The 22405-nt window shown below is 40.9% G+C and overlaps 1 protein-coding gene across 3 annotated transcripts in view; it reads left to right on the top strand.

Annotated features, from left to right (window-relative positions):
- The window catches only part of FGF12 (fibroblast growth factor 12), a 613455-nt gene that overhangs the window by 358418 nt on the left and 232632 nt on the right, over positions 1-22405 (top strand). For all 3 annotated transcript variants that reach the window (XM_040253369.1, XM_040253362.1, XM_040253357.1), the window contains one exon: positions 14254-14364. In XM_040253369.1, the coding sequence (XP_040109303.1) occupies positions 14254-14364 (111 nt within the window). The remainder of the gene's footprint in view (positions 1-14253; positions 14365-22405) is intronic.

Genomic DNA, 22405 nt, shown 5'->3' with positions numbered 1-22405 from the left:
TAAAAAAGATGACAGACAAAGATCACATTTTACAACAATGGCATTTTACCTGCAGGTAATTTAGATTTGTGGTATATGAGGGAATTCCCCAAGCTTGCCAATTTAGATGAAAAGATTTCCTCTGAGATACACGACAGTTTTAGGACAGGTCCAACAGTGCTGCTCCTCTGATGTCAGGGAACTGTCATGCCTGTGCTCCTCTGTTCATTTATTTCTGGTGCCAAAAGATGTGTCTATGAAAAAGAGGCCTTAAGACTAACTGAGCAGATTTTTCTATGCCAAGCGAGGATGCTATTATTACAGAAGACTATTTGGATGCATGGAAGTGTCTATACTCCCCGTCCCCTCTTTTTTCCTTTTTGTACTAGGATGCCAAAAGTTTTAACTCCAGCTTAGCGTCTGCTGTTTATTCTAGGTCCATCGCTTCATGGGTTTCTACCATTTTTGTGGGCTGATCACCAAAAAGAAAGAAGAGAGGCATATCAGCACGTTAGATTTCTTCAACAGACAACTGATTAGCAGGGAGAAGGTGTACAGAACAGAGGGTTCTGGCTTTGACCCATGGTTCTGATATTTATTACCTCTGTGATTTAGAACAAGTGATTTAACCTCTGTAAGCCTCAGTTTCCTAATCTAAAAAGAGGCCCAATATCTGCCTTCAATTATTCCTTGGAGAATTCAAAGAGATGGTCCATGCAAATACCACTTGGTATGTGGTATGCGTGAGTGTGTGTGTGTGCTAAGTCCCTTCAGTCGTGCCCGACTCTTTGCAACCCTAAGGACTGTAGCCTACCAGGCTCCTCTGTCCATGGAATTCTCCAGGCAAGAAACTGGAGTGGGTGGCTATGCCCTCCTCCAGGGGACCCTCCTGACCCAGGGATCAAACCTGCGTCTCTTCTGTCTCTTGAATTGACAGGCAGGTTATCACTAGCACCACCTGGAAAGCCCCTGTATGTGGTAAATGTTTGGCAATTGTTATCAGTGAATGAAACTCAGGAGAATTTGCCCATTGCTACTGCTCCTAATATGCGTCTTCCAAACCACATTAATTCTATCTTGAGAGTTTAATCTACTACACAGTCAAGGCTACTTGCAGGTTGTTGAACAAATTACAACGTGTATTCTTTTTTTAAAAACATTAAAAAAGTTATTACAGTTTTTAAAGATTACTTTCCATTTAAAGTTATTACAAAATATTGGTTATATTCCTTGTGTGGTGCAATACATCCTTGAGCCTGTCTTACACCAAATTGTCTATGCCTCCTACTCCCACACCCCTGTATTGTCCCTGCATTCCACTGGTGCAATGTATATTGTTTATGAACAAATTTATTTATTTTTAATTGAAGGATAATTGCTTTGCAATACTGTGTTGGTTTCTGCTATGCATCAGCATGAATCAGCCGTAGGTATACATATGTCCCCTCCCTCTTGAACCTCCACTTCCCACTGGTACAGTATATATTCATAATTCCTCAGAACAGTCTTCAGAAATAGGTCCTAGTCATTCAAACGATTTCGCCAGAAGCAAAGAATGCCTGTGTACAAAGAAATGAAATGGCTTTCTGGATACCACACAGCTCATTTGGGACAAGGCCAGGACACCTGTGAGAGGTATGAAAAAATGATTTTATTTAAAGGGACACAGCACAGAAGGATCATGGTCTGTTAAAAAGCCCCAGTTCCAGGTATTAGCTGTAATGGAGTTTCTACTCTCTTCTGTGTTCTGCTTCTTCATCTGTAGAATTAGATCATTTTGAAGGACTTTTCTGGTTCTAAAATCTTCAGATTGTAGGATTACCTTCCTGTTTGAAATATCTCATGATTTTTGTTCTCTGGAGCTCATTCTTGAGTTGCCTGGAAGACAAGGCTCATTTCAGGGCCCCTTCCCTGGATGATAGTATAACGAAGACCAAGAGCTGTGACTCAGTGAGGGTGACCAGAGTCAAACCCTCCTTCATGAATGCAAAACATTAGAAAGGCAAAGAAGTCATTTGGGTTCCTAGGAATGCTCCCATTAAGCTTCCCCCCTCATATTTCATGATATTCCATGGTATTCTACACTGACACAGAGCTCCCTTAGAAGCCTAATGATAGATTTTTACTTGGAGAAGGAGAGGTCATACAGTTTTCCAGAGCTGAAGGGAGTCTACACATGTTCCATCTCCCAAGCCCACCAAGCACCAACAGTCCTCAGGCTGACTTCTCTCCACCGTCCCTGGCACTCTCTTCCGAAGGTTTCACTGTATGTCAGTGGCTTCCCGTGTGGCTTCTCAGACCACAGCACCGTGCCCTCTAAGTCATCCTTCTCCGTTGTTCTCCAGCATGGCTTTCTAAAATACTGCCCTCATAATTTATCCCCAGGCTTAAAATCCTTCCGTTTCCTTATTGACTGATTCTACACTACTGATGTTTGTCTTTCTCTGAAGTGGGTGGAACAAGACAAACGTTTGTTATGTGGATATTTTATTTTTGTGTGTTTTTAGTATTGGTCTTTTTTTAAACATTTGAGCTTTAATTTATAATATATGTATAATGTATGTGGTAGTACCTGCGTGTACTTTACAAATAATAAATATATATACATGTGTTACCAAAACTCAGGTCTAGCAACTTGCCACTCAAAAGCCAGTATGCAAGAGGCCAGATTTATGGAAAGGAAAGTTTGCTTTTTTTTTTTTTAATCTTATTTGTATCTTTGGATTTTTAAAAATTTTATTTGAGTATAGTTGGTTTACAGTGTTAGTTACAGGTATACAGCAAATTGACTCACTTATACATATATCCGTTTTTTTTTTTCAGGTTCTTTTTCCATATAAGTTAATACAGAACACTGTGTTGAGTTCTCTGTGCTACATACATTAGGCCCTTGATGGTTATCTACCTTATATATACTAATGTGTGTATATTAATAGCAAGCTCCTGATTTATCCCTCCCCCCTCCTTTTTCTGTTTTGATAACCATAAGTTTGTTTTGAAAGGTTGCTTTATTTTGGAGGCTGGCATCTGGCAGGGAGAGTAGACTCATGTCCAAAGTCCAGCTGCCTGTGACGATCACTGGACGAGAGCTTTTTAAAAGGGGAATTTCAGGGGTGCGTGGACAGAGGTGGGTGCTATATGCAGAAACAGCACGGCCGCTCTGACAGCCACAGTCATCTTGAAGTTAGTTGTGCGGTGGTCTGATCCGCATCCTCTTGATTCAAAGTACAGTTAGTCTTCAGTTTCAGGGTCAGTTTGTTCCCATTGCTCTGAGGCCAGTCTCAGAACTGTGGCAGCTTGTATCATGGCTATAGCCTGGTCACCATGTAGTTAACTTCTTCCACCTGGATTTCAGTGTCTACAAAACAGCTCAAAGGATATGGCTCTGAAGATTATCTATTGTCCTTGAGGAGGAACTAAAAGTCCTTGACTTTAATGACTAAGCTATGATTATTTGGTCTTGTTTGACTGCTTTTTTCGTTTCTATATTTTCTCATTTTTCTGATTAAATTTCTTCTTTGACTAAAGTTTTTCTGCAGACAAAAGGTAAGCAAAAGTCCATTGCAGGGGATGGTTTCTGTCCTGGGAAGCCCTCACAGGGCCCTGCTTCTCTTCATATGGAGGTTGTAGATTTAACATTTCACAGATAAAGACATATGCTCAAAAGAGTTTGGAGCTCATTGTTTTAAAGGATAAAATACATGTTATTAGCTCCTTAAAGAACCTCAAGTGTCTTGGATACACATTTCCTTCTGCTGTCGCCTCCAGCCACTGTGTGTACCTTTCATTTCCCCCACCCTGGCCTCTCTCGTGCACTTGTACACCCTCTGAATATGCTCAGCTTGTGTGTCACATGGGGCTGGCCCTCCTGCTAATGCTGCTCAAAGCACAACTGCCCTGCCTATTCAAGGCCAAGTCTGAAATGTTGCTTCAACTCCTAAGCCTTTCTTTACTGCTTCTTGTCCTAGAACCCACCACCCCAGGTCAGCTTAGCAGCTCTGCTCTGTAATTTCATGGCATTTTGTTTGTTTCTCTAGGACAGCACTTTCCTTGTTCACTGGTTATGGTTTATGGTGTGTGTGCCTCAGCGACGAGGCTGTGGGTGCTGTCAAGGCAGGAATTGCATCTTACTCATCTTTGTACCCAGCACCTATGCATGTTGGAAGTCAGTAAATGGTATTTGAGTCATTTTAAATTTTCACGAGCATTTTCCTCTAGAGAGGAAACTGGGAGGGACAGGGTTAATGGTACAAGGAATAAAATTGGCTCAGCACAGAAACCCCATCTGATGGGCATTTCCCTGCCCTGCTTCTCCGATCTTCCCCATCTTCCCAGCTCAGACTGCTTTAGTGAAGAGGATACTTTGGAAAGCTGTGTCCTTTCTTTCCATTTAGCTTTGAGGCAGCATGAAGGTTGAGAATTGCCTGTCTCAAGGTCACTTGATTGCCACTGAAGTGGGAGGCAACTCAGGGCTTTGGAGTATGTGCAGTTTATGGAGGATGCTGCTGTGCTTGTCAGACTGTGTTCAGGGTGGAGGGGCTGAGACTGAAAGGGAGGAAAGGCACTGAAAGTATTCAGAGGCTTTACACAGCTCTCTTACAAATGAGGAGCTCCTCTAAAAGTCACCGTCACAGTGGAAAATCCCAGTTATCACTCACCTCCTTTCTGTCCACATGCAAACAGCCTGTACCTACTCTGTGCCTGGCCCTGTGCTGGGTGTTGGGACAGGGTTGTGAATCATTCAAAGTCTTTGCCATCGAGGAGCTAAACCTAGTTCAGCAGCGGAGACAGAGCATAAGCAAACAGCTGTGACAGTGTGGGGAGTCCTCGCCTGTGCCTGAGGGAGTGATTAATTTAGCCTCAGGGTGTCAGGGAAGGCCCAGTGGAACACAGCCTGGAAGGGTGGGGAGCAGTTCTGGGCCTAAGCAGCAGATGAGGTGTGCGTTTCGAGCAGCAGGAACTACATCATCAGGGTCTAAAGCAAGGGTCGGCCAACTTTTTCTGGAAGGGGCCTGTTAGTAAATACTTTAGGCTTTTCAGGCTGTAGGACCTTTGTTGCAACTACTCATCTCTGTTGTTGTAGCACAGAAGTAGCCAGGGGCAAATGTGTGAATGAAGGAACATGGGCTGTGTTCCAATAAAACTTTATTTACAGAATTGGCAGCAGCAGGGCTGTAGTTTGCCAGCTCCTGGTCGAGAGGAGGATCTTCAGAGAGCCTCTCATCTGCTGGTTCCCAGTCTTTTCAAGCATTAGGATTACTTTGTATTTCTCCATCCCTGTTTCTGGAGGCTCTTAGCTCTTAACCTGGGGCTCTTCATCAGGTCTTGGTCAAGTCCGCTGCTAACTGTGCTGTCCACAGTAACACTCTCATCCCCTGGACCCTCCATCCTTTTCCATCGCCTTCATTTTGTCATGGTACCTTTATAACAGAAAACTGTGTTGTATATGAATTGTTTGTTTCCATCTTGTCTTCCCTGTTGGAATGTAAACTTCATGGCTGTGCTCTGTTGTACTCAGCGTTGTGCTGGAACCTGGAATGTGCATCTTGTCTGCTTCAGCTCTGCATCCAGTGAGGTCAAATGATAGTTGTGAATCAGCCATGGTGGGAAGATTGACCCCTTAGAAATCAGTCCCATGAAAATCAGGTTTGGGGCATTTTTTTTTTTCAAGAGCTGTTTTATGAGTATATCACTAGTAATCCTCTCTACCTAAAATAACTACTGGAAAGTCTGGTGCTCAGTACATACTTGTTTTTTGGATAAAATGTGCTGTTAGTATCTGCTGGTTGAGAAAATAGATTCGCATTTATAAATACAGAGTCCTCTTTCAATTATTACTGTTACAGGGGCTTTCCGTGGCTGCAGTCCGTGGGGTCGCTAAGAGTCGGACACGACTCGGAGTTCACTCTCACTTTTCACTTTCATGCATTGGAGAAGGAAATGGCAACCCACTCCAGTGTTCTTGCCTGGAGAATCCCAGGGACGGGGAGCCTGGTAGGCAGCCGTCTATGCGGTCGCACAGAGTCAGACACGATTGACTCGACTTAGCAGCAGCAGCAGCAGCAGGGAGGGTAACTGCTGAAGGCATCTGTCACCTTCACTTGACCTGCTAGAGGACTGAGGACTCAGGACAAGACATGGCAGTCTTCACCCCACTGAGCAGACAGATTCTGCTGGTTCTGTGACTTCCCATGGTGTGGCATCTCTGCCTTATTCACTGCAGTCTCCTGAGTGAATGTGGGGTCTCAGGCCTGTGTCTTTTTTTCCTAAACAAGTATTTTTGAATAAATTCCCCCAGCTTAGTGTGACTGTCATTTTTGCAGTGTATTCAAAAGTCTAGATAAATTCTGTCCTCTTTTCAGTGTCTTCCTGTATCAATCTCTGATTTGTCTGGGGCTTTGATGTATGGTATGCAAATGTGCCCTAGTCTATATACCCTTTAGCTGTGATTGTCAGAAGTATATCTGTTTATGAACAATTTCCAACCCTGATAATCTAATTTTGAAATCTGCAGCAGGATGAGGCCCAGAAGCACTCGACAAGAATCACAATTTAACAGCCTCTTCAATCTCTGTTCCTTTAAATGGGCAACAGTAAACCTTGATACTGAGGGTCTGTTTGTAAGCCCACAGAGACTGATTAAAACAAAAAAAAAGCCATCAAATTACCATACAAAGCATGCTTAACATTTACAAAGACCTCTCCATTTGCAGGATGCTTGTTCAACAGTCTTTTCAATTCCCTGTTCTAAGCACACACTAAGAAGTAGAAATGTGAGCTTGTGTTTAACTGCCATCTGGCTTATCGCAAAGCTTTCCAGGACCTCAGGCCTGGAAAGGACCTCTTATTGCCACGCAGAATGCCTGAGCTTTCGGAGACCTCTGTGCCCTTCGTTGCTGTCCTGACCTGTAGCTTTTTTTCTGCTTGTCTCTGCTTCTGTCCAGGGCCAACAAACTCACTGTTTTCCTTAGACAGCTTGTTCTCTTTGTGAATACAGTTTACAGAAAGGTCCTTTTTTACCTGCCTCCCCATATATCACCCACTGGCCCTAGTTCTCTCCCTGTGGAGCTACTCAGAACAAATTGGCCTTTTCTTACTTCTGTCTTCCTACTTATACTCTCAAGAAAGCGGGGACAGCTCTCCTGTCCCCTGAGTCCTCCCTTGTGCAGGCTGCATATCCACTGTTCATTCAGCCATTCTTTGTGTGACAGTCCTTTGTACCCTCTTTATTTGGCTCCTCTTCCTCTGGACATGTTTCAGTTTCACCAGTGTCTTTCTTAAAGGGACCCAACAGAGCTGGAGAATGGCTCTCTCTTCCTTAACTGGGCTTCCCTGGTGGCTCAGAGGTTAAAGCGTCTGCCTCCAATGTGGGAGACCCGGGTTCGATCCCTGGGTTGGGAAGATCCCCTGGAGAAGGACATGGTAACCCACTCCAGTATTCTTGCCTGGAGAATCTAGTTCTATAACCTTGGGTAAATGAATCATGATCATCTCACCTGACCAATGAGAAAAAGTACCTTACACATTCAGTAGTGAGTATCAGATACAACTGTAGTAAAATCATGAGGAAATGCCTGGTAGGAAGTAGATGGGTTCAGCCAATAATACAATATAATATTATTATTATTATAATAAGTACTGTTACTTGTCTGGATATGACTTCCATAACAAAATTGGGATCACTCATATTTTTTATTTTATGTTGGAGTTTACATGGGGACACGTTCTCTTAAGTTTAGGTGCAAATGTTGAATAGGCTGGCCCTAGATAAACACAGTCCAGTTTTAGTATCATATGTATGTATATATGGGGCTTCCTCGGTGGCTCAGTGGTGAAAAATCTGCCTGCCATTGCAGGAGATATGGGTTTGATCCCTGGGTTGGGAAGATCCCCTGGAGAAGGAAATGGAAAATCCCATGGACAGAGGAGCCTGGTGGGCTACAGTCCATGGGATCACAAAGAGTTGGACACGACTTAGCGACTAAACAACATGTAATATATATTTTATATTGATGTGTTTTATATGTGTACAAATATGTTAATATCTAATATATGCATACACACACACACACACATATATTTCTTGCAGCTTCCCATAACCCCTTTCCTTTGTCACTCCCACACTTCAATAACTGATGTGACTTATGCACACCTTATGCACACTTTATGCACACCTAGGTGCTCCCCTTCCTCCTTCTCATTTCTTCTCTGCTTTCCTTTCCTCACCCACCCAACCCCAGCTAGTCCCAGTTCTGAAGCCCACACAAACTACAGATTATTTCATGGATGTTCTTTGGAAAGGAAAGGTTGATGTTCATTCAGTATATTGGAAAGGAGTCTTATCCTAACTCATCCATGTGTTGGCTGGATGACCTTGGACAAGACATTTTCCCTCTGAGGCTCAGTTTTTATTTTCTGTCTTTGATGTTAATGAAAGAAGGTATTTTGAAGAATGAAGGTGTTGGCTTCCAAGTTCCTTTTCAATTAAAAAAAATTCATTCTATCCTGCAATCTAGTATTCATTTGAGATGTGTGATCAGGTTCCCTCGGCTCTCATTGTGTTCTGATTTCAAGTATATACTTAGGTAACAACGTCATAGCACTACACATTAAGGCAGCAGGAATGTCTAGATAAGTCCTTCAGGTATCAGCTTTTCTGAGTGGCTGTCAAAAGTGGAAAGTGTTTAACTTTCCACAAGTCAAACACTCTGTGGAAATTGCCACGTCATCCTGAAAGGAATCAGTGCTAAGCTTGAGGTCCTATGCTTTACCTTATTTTTTACCAACCTCTTTGAAGGTAACATTTTTTACTTGCTTTTGTGGCTATAATTATAATTTTTAATAAAGTTTTTATTTTAAAATCCTTTTACATTTATAGAAAGATTAAAATAGTACAAAGAGTTCCCATGTATCTTACACCTGGTTTCCCATATGAACATCTTACATTCATTTGGTATACTTGTGACAATTAGTGAATTGGTATTGATACATTATGATTAACTTAAGTTCATACTTTATTCAGATGTCCTCAACTTTTGCTTAATGTCTTTTTTCAGTTCCAGGGTCACATCAAGGACACCACATTGCATTTGTTGTTGTATCTCCTTAGGCTCCTTTTTGCTGTGACATTTTCACAGAATTTCTTTTTTTTTTCTTTTTAATTTTTTGGCATTTTCAAGTGGTACTTGTCAGTTGTTTTGTAGAATATCTTTCAGTTGAGATTTGTTTGATGTTTTCCTCATGATTAGACTGGGGTTATGGGTTTTGGGGAGGAAGATCCCAGAGGTAAAGTGCCATTCACGTCATATCAAGGGTAGGTACTATCAGCATGTTTCATGACTGTTGACCTTAACCCTGACCCCCTGGCTGAGATAGCATTTTATGTGTCAGGTTTCTGCACTGTGAGGTGACCTCCCACCCTCCATCCCCTTTTCATATTCTCTTAGGAAGGAAGTCACTATGTACGACCACTGCTAGTTCTTATTCACCTAACTGTCCAGGGTGGATATTTCTGATGGCTGTAGTCTTTTTTTTCCACCAGAATTCTCCTATTTTATTGACATCTTCTAGGGCTTTGTCATCTAGATCCAGCCAGCAATAAGGAAGGGAAAATGTGGAGGAGAATGTTTGCTTTTAAAAGCCTTGGCCTGAAAATGGCACACATCACTTCCACTTAACATTCCATATGACACTCATTCATCTGCCAAACCTAACTGCAAGCGAGGCTAGGACATATGGTCTAGCTGGGTGCCCAGGAAAAAGAGGAAATGGATTTTGGAGAAAATCTAGCAGTATTTTGCTGCACTACTTCAGAGTACAAAAGGGAATAAACCAAACCCATGTCTTGTCACCATCTAATAATATAGCCATCATTTCATTAAAAAATTAAAATATAATGGAAAACATAATCTTAGAATCAAGGAGAAGCATATAAATTGAATATAAAATTAGCTTAATAATTCAATATTCCATTGACCTTATTTTTCTTATTTCACTTTTGACCTATGAACATTTGTTGAGAATAGGCAGTTACCTACATGTCAGCGTTTGAAAATTTCTTCCATGTATTATACCTGGGCCAGATTCTACATCATTGCCAAAGTCTGCCATGCTATTTTTCCCTTTGCCCATTGTTTGTCTGCAGTGCTCTTCCTCTGGTTTCTTTGCCTATAAAAGTGCATTCACTCTTCAAGTGACAGATGAGGTGCCTTCATCAAGTCCCTTGCTCCTTATGGTATCATGTCACTCTGCTTCCACTCATAATTTAACAGTTATCCACACTAGTATTATATATGTATGTTCCATATATATATATATATATATATATATATATGTATGTATGTATGTTCCATGCATTAGACTAGGTGCTCCCTGAGGACAGCACAGGTCTTACTGATTTGCTAGATCCCTAAGCATAGTCTGAAAAATATAAAGCATGTTTATTGAATGCACCCAGAATATTAGATGTCCCAAAAAGTGGTCTCATTTTTAAACCTCTTTCTTTAAAATACAACAAAACACTTTCTTTTGTTCCCCCAATTATAAAAGTGATCCTCCCTTATTATGACAGCCACACCTTCCTGGTAGAGGTGATTTTGAACTGAACCTGGAAAGGTTGATAGGGTTTGATGATAATAAAGGTATAGCCCTGTCAGGCAGGCCATACTCCTTTCTATTACACATCCTAGGTTCAGAGCATTTGTTTAATAGATGATCAGATCTCCTTTGAAACAGCTATAGTATAATACATTCACTTTCATAAATCATCATATAATCAAAACCCAGACTCTGACCTTGTTCTGGCACTGCTTCTGGGCAGTTGAGGTTGATGTACAAGCCCAGTGCTCATTATCTTGAACAGGAGTTACCAACCTGAATTCCCAGGGTCCCAACAAAGAGATAGCCTCACCATAGCAAAAGAAGTGTTTAATTACCACTACAGAAAGAGGAGCTTGGAAAAAAAAAACAGAAACAATTATTTTCAGACATTAATGATTCAGCTGCCATGTGTCTCATTACCAGCCAAAACATGACTTCTTAAGGTGATCTGATCAAATTTATTAGAAATAAAATATGAGTTATAAGACAGCTGTCCCTTTCCTTCCTTCTGTTCTTTTCTATCGTCTGCTGTTAGTCTTTTGGTTACTTTAGTGACATTAAGAACTCAATATTTTACTAAAATGTAAATCAGGAGACAAGTCTATTTGTCAAATGCTCCCTTTATCTCACTTAAACTGTTTCTTCAATTTTCAGGGTTGAAAAATTAGACCTTGCAATGGCACCCCACTGCAGTACTCTTACCTGGGAAATCCCATGGATGGAGGAGCCTGGTGGGCTGCAGTCCATGGGGTCGCTAAGAGTCTGACACGACTGAGCGACTTCACTTTCACTTTTCACTTTCATGCACTGGAGAAGGAAATGGCAACCCACTCCAGTGTTCTTGCCTGGACAGGGACAGGGGAGCCTGGTGGGCTGCTGTCTGACAGGGTCGTATAGAGTCGGACATGACTGAAGCGACTTAGCAGCAGCAGCAGCAGCAGCAGAGTTTATATTATTATGGGGCTTTTCATTTCACACTATTACATTTATTTATTCATCTGAAATTATAAATGTTGATAGATAGCATAAGAATTATTTTTTCCCATTATACAGATAGGAGAATAGCCTCAGATACTAAGTGACTTGCTCAAGACCCCACAGCAATTGTGGTTCAAAGCTGAGTCTCCTGAGTGCAAATCTAGAGTTGAATGTACTGCAGTAGCATTTACCTGTCAACCAGTTAGCCTTGTGGCAGAAGCTCAGACATTCTTATTTCCTCTGATTATAAAAATGACCCACACTTAATAATAGCCGAGTCTTCCTGGGGGAAGTGATCTGGAACTGAGCCTGAGAAGGTTGATAAGGGTTTGTTAGATGGTAGGGGTCAAATATATATTTTTGCATTGAGGTTAGCTAGCTATCAATATGTGCTCTCCTACATATCCCTTGGGGTGGGGTGGGCATAGAGACAGCACATTCAGAATGAATCTGTGGTTTGATTTCTGGCACTCTTTAGAGAAGAAGATTCTCAAGTCAAAGAGACTTTAAGTCATAGTTGCTCAACATCAATAGAGAATCATAGAAAGGACCTAGATATCACTTACTTTAACTTCCAGATTTTATTGGTGAGGAAATTAAGGCATAAAAATGATTATTTTTTAATTAAATTTATTTATTTTTAATTGAAGGACAATTGCTTTACAGTATTGTGTTGGTTTCTGCCAAACATCCACATGAATCAGCCATTGGTATACCTATGTCCCCCACCCTCTTGAATATCCCTGCCACCTTCTTCCCATCCCACTGCTCTAGGCTGTTACAGAACTCCAGTTTGAGTAATGCTTACACATTTAAAATATATTGAATTTGTTTAACCCACAGTGTTAATTCATAGTTATCAATCAGAATGCCTAATTTCCAGTTTAGTTCTCTTTAATACCCTGCTTCATAATTACCAGGTTTTTTTTTGTGGGGGGCATCTTTTCTACTTTTAGGACTGCTTTGGAGAAGATATGTTTATACAGGCATCGCCTTGCATTCCCAAGTATGTGTGATCTAGTCGTAGGTGTAAAAGACATGATGGTCGTAGGGAGCAGGTCCGTTCCCAAAGAGTTTGTTGCACTGAATCCTTAACTGGAACTCATATTTAGATTCAACCATCAATAAATGTGTTTAGTTTAACACACAGTACTTAGCATATTGCCTGTCCCCCCACCCAAAAGAGATTCTGAATTATTATTGGTTTAATAAGTTGGTGAAGGAACTGACTGTCAGTTGAAATTCCTTGATTGCTCTTTTGAAGATAATGCATAACTACATCACCAATCATATGATTCCCATCCTTACCTCATTTTTTTGTCAGCAGAAGCAGCATTTTTCTTTTACTACTAATTTTAATGGAATAATTAGGACAGTAAATATGGTGCATGTTTGTGTGTGCATGTGCTGAGTCGCTCATTCCTGTCCAATTCTTTGCTACCCCATGGACTGTAGCCTTCCAGGTTCCTCTGTCTATGGGATTTTCCAGGCAAGAATACTGGAGCATGTTGCCATTTCCTTTGCAGGGCATCTTCTTGACCCAGGGATCAAACCCGCATCTCCCGCATTGGCAGATGGCTTCTTTACCACTGAGCTGGAGTAGTGTGCTGGAGTAGTCTAATTTTTACCAAACACTAAAGTAGAGACAAAGATGGTAGTGATATTGTAGAAAATAGATTGTTGCTGCAGTTAGTACCACAGTGAGAAAGCTTTAAATATTTATGGTTAGCAGCTATACAAAAATTCAAATGTATTATACAAAGATCAGTTTGATGGTATTAGTGTGTAGGGAATTTTAAAAGCCGAAGACCACATCTAGTTTGAAATATTTACAGAAATATATATGGCTTGATTTTTATTTATTTATTTTTTGTACTGGAAAAATGACTTACGTGGTATTGGGTCTTACTCTGGTGATGTATTTACTGAAGGTGAAATCTGTTTCCACATACTTGCCAGTGACATCTCATGGCCATGGAGGGTTTAACTTTATTCTATGGATCTCATCCAAGACTGAATTTGATTAGAATTTTAAAACCAGGGTTTTCTGATAGATAGTTATCATTCAGCAGAAATAGAAGTCTTCCAGGACCTCATTATGACTGCTGAAAGCTTAGGCATTACACTGGCAGTTTGGTCTGAGCAGTATTCTGGAATGGGACCACAAGCTTGGTGGTATATTGAAGCCAGACACTAGATGCACAAAGGAGAAGAATAACCCATTTTTTAGCACACCTCTGTGTTTTCCTAATCATAATTAGCTTTTATTCATTTAGGCTTCGTTTTTGGCTCAGCTGGTAAAAGAATCCACCTGCAATGTGGGAGACCTGGGTTCGATCCCTGGGTTGTGAAGATCCCCTGGAGAAGGGAAAAGCTACCCACTCCAGTATTCTGGCCTAGAGAATTCCATGGACTGTGTAGACCATGGGGTCACAAAGAGTCAGACACAACTGACTTTCACTTTCAGTTTTATTCATTTATATTTGGTTTACTGTTGCAGAATGTTATGGATCTGCCTTTAGAGAGAAAAAAAAAGTAAAGCTATATTACCAAAATCCCTCCTTTCCAAATAGTTACTTCAGTATTTAAACCATTGGCATTTGTGCATTGACTTAGGGGATGTTTTTGATAATTTGCAAGTGTGCATTTTTACAAACCAAATAAAAACTTGAATAATCATTTCATTTTGTTTTGCAGAACCCCAGCTGAAAGGAATTGTGACAAGGTTATTCAGCCAGCAGGGATATTTCCTGCAGATGCACCCAGATGGTACCATCGATGGGACCAAGGACGAAAACAGCGACTACAGTAAGGAACATTAGCTTCGTGCAATCCAATTACAATCAGATGTATGGCTTAGTGTCTCTTAGACTTAAAGCACGGCCAGGCTGCCTTTGGAACTGTTCAACTACTAGTAAGCTAGTTGTCTTTTCCTTTGTCCTTTTTGGTATGATTCTTATAGCAAAGAGACAGTAATGGATAGAGCTTATGTATTCAATAAGAAGGTCGGAGGCTTGAAGAAGTTCTGACTGCTCAGTGGACAAGAATTTCCTCTCATTCCATTGTTTGTAGTCAGGATGATGTTAAGTATTAACGGAAACAAGGCTACCTTCCAGCACAAGGTAGTGTTTTAATCCTAGAACCAAATAGTAAAAATACTATAATAAGTCTTTAGACAAGGCTGTGGTCCTAGTGTGATTAGATTGACTAGTTTTCTGTGAGTATAGTTTCAGTGTGTCTGCCCTCTGATGCCCTCTTGCAACACCTACTATCTTACTTGGGTTTCTCTTACCTTGGGCGTCGGGTATCTCTTCACGGCTGCTCCAGCAAAGCGCAGCTGCTGCTCCTTACCTTGGATGAAGGGTATCTCCTCACTGCCGCCCTTCAGAAAACTAGTCAATCTAATCACACTGGGACCACAGCCTTGTCTAACTCAATGAAACTAAGCCATGCCCACAGGGCAACCCAAGACGGGCGGGTCATGGTGGAGAGGTCTGACAGAATGTAGTCCACTGGAGAAGGGAATGGCAAACCACTTTAGTATTCTTGCCTTGAGAACCCAATGAACAGTATGAAAAGGCAAAATAATAGGATACTGAAAGGGGAACTCCCTGGATCAGTAGGTGCCCAACATGCTACTGGAGATCAGTGGAGAAATAACTCCAGAAAGAATAAAGGGATGGAGCCAAAGCAAAAACAATACCCAGCTGTGGATGTGACTGGTGATAGAAGCAAGGTCCGATGCTGTAAACAGCAATATTGCATAGGAACCTGGAATGTCAGGTCCATGAATCAAGGCAAATTGGAAGTGGTCAAGCAAGACATGGCAAGAGTGAACATCGACATTCTAGGAATCAGCGAACTAAAATGGACTGGAATGGGTGAATTTAACTCAGATGACCATTATATCTACTACTGTGTGCAGGAATCCCTCAGAAGAAATGGAGCAGCCATCATGGTCAACAAAAGAGTCCGAAATGCAGTCCTTGGATGCAATCTCAATAACGACAGAATGATCTCTGTTCATTTCCAAGGCAAACCATTCAACATCACAGTAATCCAAGTCTATGCCCCAGCCAGTAATGCTGAAGAAGCTGAAGTTGAACGGTTCTATGAAGACCTACAAGACCTTGTAGAACTAACACCCAAAAAAAGATGTCCTTTTCATTATAGGGGACTGGAATGCAAAAGTAGGAAGCCAAGAGACACCTGGAGTAACAGGCAAATTTGGCCTTGGAATGTGGAATGAAGCAAGGCAAAGACTAATAGAGTTTTGCCAAGAAAATGTACTGGTCATAGCAAACACCCTCTTCCAACAACACAAGAGAAGACTCTACACGTGGACATCACCAGATGGTCAACACCGAAATCAGATTGATTATATTCTTTGCAGCCAAAGAGGAAGAAGCTCTATACAGTCAACAAAAACAAGACCAGGAGCTGACTGTGACTCAGATCATGAACTCCTTATTACCAAATTCAGACTCAAATTGAAGAAAGTAGGGAAAACCGTTAGACCATTCAGGTATGACCTAAATCAAATCCCTTATGATTATACAGTGGAAGGGAGAAATAGATTTAAAGGGCCTAGATCTGATAGACAGAGTGCCTGATGAACTATGGAATGAGGTTCGTGACATTGTACAGGAGACAGGGATCAAGACCATCCCCATGGAAAAGAAATGAAAAAAAGCAAAATGGCTATCTGGGGAGGCCTTACAAATAGCTGTGAAAAGAAGAGAGGTGAAAAACAAAGGAGAAAAGGAAAGGTATAAGCATCTGAATGCAGATTTCCAAAGAATAGCAAGAAGAGAGAAGAAAGCCTTCTTCAGCAATCAATGTAAAGAAACAGAGGAAAAAAACAGAATGGGAAAGACTAGAGATCTCTTCAAGAAAATTAGAGATACCAAGAGAATATTTTATGCAAAGATGGGCTTGATAAAGGACAGAAATTTTGTGGACCTAATAGAAGCAGAAGATATTAAGAAGAGGTGGCAAGAATACACAGAAGAACTGTACAAAAAAGATCTTCATGACCCGGATAATCATGATGGTGTGATCACTAATTTAGAGCCACACATCCTGGAATGTGAAGTCAAGTGGGCCTTGTAAAGCATCACTACAAACAAAGCTAGTGGAGGTGATGGAATTCCAGTGGAGCTATTTCAAACCCTGAAAGATGATGCTGTGAAAGTGCTGCACTCAATATGCCAGCAAATTTGGAAAACTTAGCAGTGGCCACAGGACTGCAAAAGGTCAGTTTTCATTCCAATCCCAAAGAAAGGCAATGCCAAAGAAAGCTCATACTACTGCACAATTGTACTCATCTCACTTGCTAGTAAAGTAATGCTCAAAATTCTCCAAGCCAGGCTTCAGTAGTACATGAACTATGAACTTCCACGTGTTCAAGCTGGTTTTAGAAAAGGCAGAGGAACCAGAGATCAAATTGCCAACATCCGCTGGATCATGGATAAAGCAAGAGAGGTCCAGAAAAACATCTATGTCTGTTTTATTGACTATGTCTGTGACTGTGTGGATCACAATAAACTGTGGAAAATTCTGAAAGAGATGGGAATACCAGACTACCTGACCTGCCTCTTGAGAAATCTGTATGCAGGTCAGGAAGCAACAGTTAGAACTGGACATGGAACAACAGACTGGTTTCAGATAGGAAAAGGAGTACATCAGACTTTATTTTTTTGCGCTGCAAAATCACTGCAGATCGTGACTGCAGCCATGAAATTAAAAGACGCTTACTCCTTGGAAGAAAGGTTATGACCAACCTAGATAGTATATTCAAGAGCAGAGACATTACTTTGCCGACTAAGGTCCGTCTAGTCAAGGCTATGGTTTTTCCTGTGGTCATGTATGGATGTGAGAGTTGGACTGTGAAGAAGGCAGAGCACCGAAGAATTGATGCTTTTGAACTGTGGTGTTGGAGAAGACTCTTGAGAGTCCCTTGGACTGCAAGGAGATCCAACCAGTCCATTCTAAAGGAGATCAGTCCTGGGATTTCTTTGGAAGGAATGATGCTAAAGCTGAAACTCCAGTACTTTGGCCACCTCATGGGAAGCGTTGAGTCATTGGAAAAGACTGTGATGCTGGGAGGGATTGGGGGCAGGAGGAGAAGGGGACGACCGAGGATGAGATGGCTGGATGGCATCACGGACTCGATGGATGTGAGTCTGAGTGAACTCCAGGAGATGGTAATGAACAGGGAGGCCTGGCGTGATGCAATTCATGGGGTCGCAAAAAGTCGGACACGCCTGAGTGACTGAACTGAACTGAAGGCTGTATATTGTCACCCTGCTTATTTAACTTATATGCAGAGTACATCATGAGAAACGCTGGCCTGGAAGAAACACAAGCTGGAATCAAGATTGCCAGGAGAAATATCAATAACCTCAGATATGCAGATGATACCACCCTTATGGCAGAAAACAAAGAGGAACTAAAAAGCCTCTTCATGAAAGTGAAAGAGGAGAGTGAAAAAGTTGGCTTAAAGCTCAACATTTAGGAAACGAAGAAAATGGCATCCGGTACCATCACTTCATGGCAAATAGATGGGGAAACAGTGGAAACAGTGTAGACTTTATTTTAGGAGGCTCCAAAATCACTGCAGATGGTGACTGCAGCCATGAAATTAAAAGATGCTTACTCCTTGGAAGAAAAGTTATGACCAACCTAGATAGCAATTCAAAAGCAGAGACATTACTTTGCCGACTAAGGTCTGTCTAGTCAAGGCTATGGTTTTTCCAGTGGTCATGTATGGATGTGAGAGTTGGACTGTGAAGAAGGCAGAGCGCTGAAGAATTGATGCTTTTGAACTGTGGTGTTGGAGAAGACTCTTGAGAGTCCCTTTCACTGCAAGGAGATCCAACTTGTCCATTCTGAAGGAGATCAACCCTGGGATTTCTTTGGAAGGAATGATGCTAAAGCTGAAACTCCAGTACTTTGGCCACCTCATGGGAAGCGTTGAGTCATTGGAAAAGACTGTGATGCTGGGAGGGATTGGGGGCAGGAGGAGAAGGGGACGACCGAGGATGAGATGGCTGGATGGCATCACTGACTTGATGGACGTGAGTGTGAGTGAACTCCGGGAGTTGGTGATGGACAGGGAGGCCTGGTGTGCTGCGATTCATGGGGTCTCAAAGAGTCGGACACGACTGAGTGACTGAACTGAACTGATAATAAGTCTTAGAACATATTTTCTGGAAGAATAAAATTGCTTTTCAAAGTAAATACTGAATACATACATTTGTATTTTACATGCTATTTCATCTTTACTGAGGCCAAATTTATTGATTTAAAAAGAAAAGTATATTAAAATACTATATGTTACAGTTTATATGATAATACGATGATAAAATATCAGTAGAAATGCAATTTTGTTTACAATTTTTTGAAATGAAATGCAAGTATTGAAAAATTATTTATCACATCTCTGAAAGTAATGTTTAACTAATTAAACTATATGGCTGACACGTTTGATAATTACCAAATCATCAAGGTCAGACAGAGTGTATTTGAATTTCAGAAGCATTTTTATTATAAGCCTCAGAGTCAGGAATGAGCACTCTTATCATATCTTTCAGTTTCTGCATAATCATAATTAGGTACCTGGGAGGAAATTCCTATTATTCTAAAATTATGTAGTACATTATATTGTTTCCCAAAGTTTGTCTGTATTCACTACTAGATCTTTATTACTGGTCACTGGTCACATAGTAAATGCTCATTAAATCTATACCCAATTGAGTTGTCTTCTGATAAATGTGTTTTTTTTGGTCAGACTTTCTTTCACTTTCTTTGTTTCTTTCACTTGTGGTCAGATTGACATTCTATCCAACTGAATAAGGTAATCTAAAAGCTTGATATTTTATGTTGAAAGTGTTAGTTTCTCAGTCACATCTGACTCTTTGCAACCCCATGGACTGTAACCCACCATGCTCCTCTGTTCATAGAATTCTCCAGGAAAGAATACTGGAGTGGGTAGCCGTTCCCTTCTCCAAGGCATCTTTCTAACCCAAGGATTGAAAACAGATCTCTTGCACTGTGGGTAGATTCTTTACCAGCTGAGCTACCAGGGAAAAACACAGATCTGAGGGAAATTCTATGATCCTTGCTGCTGCTAAGTCACTTCAGTCGTGTCTGACTCTGTGCAACCCCATAGACCGCAGCCCACCAGGCTTCCCGTACCTGGGATTCTCCAGGCAAGAACACTGGAATGGGTTGCCATTTACTTCTCCAATGCATGAAAGTGAAAAGTGAAAGTGAAGTCACTCAGTCATGTCTGACTCTTAGCGACCCCATGGATTGCAGCCTACCAGGCTCCTCCGTCCATGGGATTCTCCAGGCAAGAGTACTGGAGTGGGGTGCCATTGCCTTCTCCGATGATCCCTAGTGTATGAAAATGCTCCTGTCCACCCCTTCTAAATTATTCTTTTTTTACTTAATGTTACACGTTACAAAATATGAATTACAATAAAGAAAAGATCTTATTATAGAGAATTTTAGCCCATTTTCTTCTGAGGAGTTGATTCGCTTATTGTGTTTCACATTGTTGGTTTCTGTTTGTGGAAATGCATTCTTTAAATGATTTAAGGTTTTCCCTGAGTCCAGATGAATAAGAATGCTTTCCTCTCCATGTATAATTTCCATTTATTGCATCTGAACTTGAATGCAAATTTAGTGAAGCTACAAGTATAGATGGAAAGCATCAAGGATGTTACTTGGCTGTGTCACCCCCTGCTGTCTCTGAGGTATCCCTTGATCTGGTTTCTTTTTCTATAACATGAGGTGGCTGGAGTTGAAAGCATTAATATCCTCTGTCAGCACCAGCCACCCAACTTAAAGAAAGATTGAAAAATTATAAATTTATGAAGATAGATTCAAGTGAGCCAAATAGCCATACTCAGTTTAATAGGATGCAACTGTAACCCAGGCAGCTGTCCTGTGAATACATGACATTTATCATAGAGCAGTGGCAGACAGGTGAAAGTGTGGACTAACAGAAACACTTACTTCAACGTTTTTAGAAAAATAGTTGAAAGTGCTGTCTCTCCAAATGCTGGGTCAATGGCTAATGTAGATCAACAACCACATGTAAATGTATACATTTATGCAGAGTACATCATGAGAAACGCTGAACTGGAAGAAACATAAGCTGGAATCAAGATTGCTGGGAGAAATATCAATAACCTCAGATATGCAGATGATACCCCCCTTATGGCAGCAAACGAAGAGGAACTAAAAAGCCTCTTGATGAAAGTGAAAGACGAGAGTGAAAAAGTTGGCTTAAAGCTCAACATTCAGAAAACGAAGATCATGGCATCCGGTCCCATCACTTCATGGCAAATAGATGGGGAAACAGTGTCAGACTTTATTTTGGGAGGCTCCAAAATCACTGCAGATGGTGACTGCAGCCATGAAATTAAAAGACGCTTACTCCTTGGAAGAAAAGTTATGACCAACCTAGATAGCAATTCAAAAGCAGAGACATTACTTTGCCAACTAAGGTCTGTCTAGTCAAGTCTATGGTTTTTCCAGTGGTCATGTATGGATGTGAGAGTTGGACTGTGAAGAAGGCAGAGTGCCGAAGAATTGATGCTTTTGAACTGTGGTGTTGGAGAAGACTCTTGAGAGTCCCTTGGACTGCAAGGAGATCCAACCAGTCCATTCTGAAGGAGATCAGCCCTGGGATTTCTTTGGAAGGAATGATGCTAAAGCTGAAACTCCAGTACTTTGGCCACCTCATGGGAAGCGTTGAGTCATTGGAAAAGACCCTGATGCTGGGAGGGATTGGGGGCAGGAGGAGAAGGGGACGACCGAGGATGAGATGGCTGGATGGCATCACGGACTCGATGGACGTGAGTGTGAGTGAACTCCGGGAGTTGGTGATGGACAGGGAGGCCTGGAGTGCTGCGATTCATGGGGTTGGAAAGAGTCGGACATGACTGAGTGACTGAACTGAACCAAACTGATACACAAACAGATGTGTGTGTATATATATCTGTGTGTATTTATAGGCATAATGGCATTATGTATGACACATACACTGAGGGTACTACGTTTGGTCACATACTTTTAGAAACTAAGTTCACAAATTTAAAATATCTTATTTTTTATTAAAATAAATTACTGCTTACATTTATTGACAGGTTGGTATTAAAAGGAGCTTAAATATACAAAATAATAAAACTTAATGAATTCATTTGGATACCCAACCCTTGGCCTAACATTTAGGTAAAACATCATTACATCTGAAGCCCCAGTATGCTCTTTCAAAATGGTGGAGTCCTGCTTTTCCCCTTCAGTACCAGGTATAACAACTATCCTGAATTTGACTTTTTTTAAAAATTTCCATGCAGGTTTACAAGTACATTTTTCATATATACATGATACATATATTGTATACATCATTTTTGACATTGTTTTGCATGGTTTTAAACTTTTTTAAGAGGAACATTACCATATATAATTTTATGTATTTTCCCCCAATATCATGGTCATCCAATGCATATACGGTGATATATTTACTTTATATCATTCATTTTCACTTTTGTAAAGTATCCCATTGCATGAACATACCAAAATACATTTATCCATTCTCTTTTGGATGGATAATAAGCATTTATATTTTAAGGCAGTTACAAACAGTGCTGCTAAAATATATCTTGTAGATGTTGAAGAAGCCTCCCTGGCCATCCTTAATAAAATTAAACATTTCACCTTTACCTTTCTGTTCTGCTACCCCAGTTTTTTCTTCTATTTATAGCTCCTATGATGACCTAAAATGTATATTGTTGCTGTTTATTTTTTATCTCTTTCCCCAGAGAATATAATTTTC

The sequence above is a fragment of the Oryx dammah genome, unplaced genomic scaffold (assembly GCF_014754425.2).
Source record: "Oryx dammah isolate SB20612 unplaced genomic scaffold, SCBI_Odam_1.1 HiC_scaffold_2, whole genome shotgun sequence".
Taxonomy (NCBI): Eukaryota; Metazoa; Chordata; class Mammalia; order Artiodactyla; family Bovidae; genus Oryx; species Oryx dammah.
Note: the sequence above shows the minus strand (reverse complement) of the source record. Positions and strands in the feature narration are given on the sequence as shown.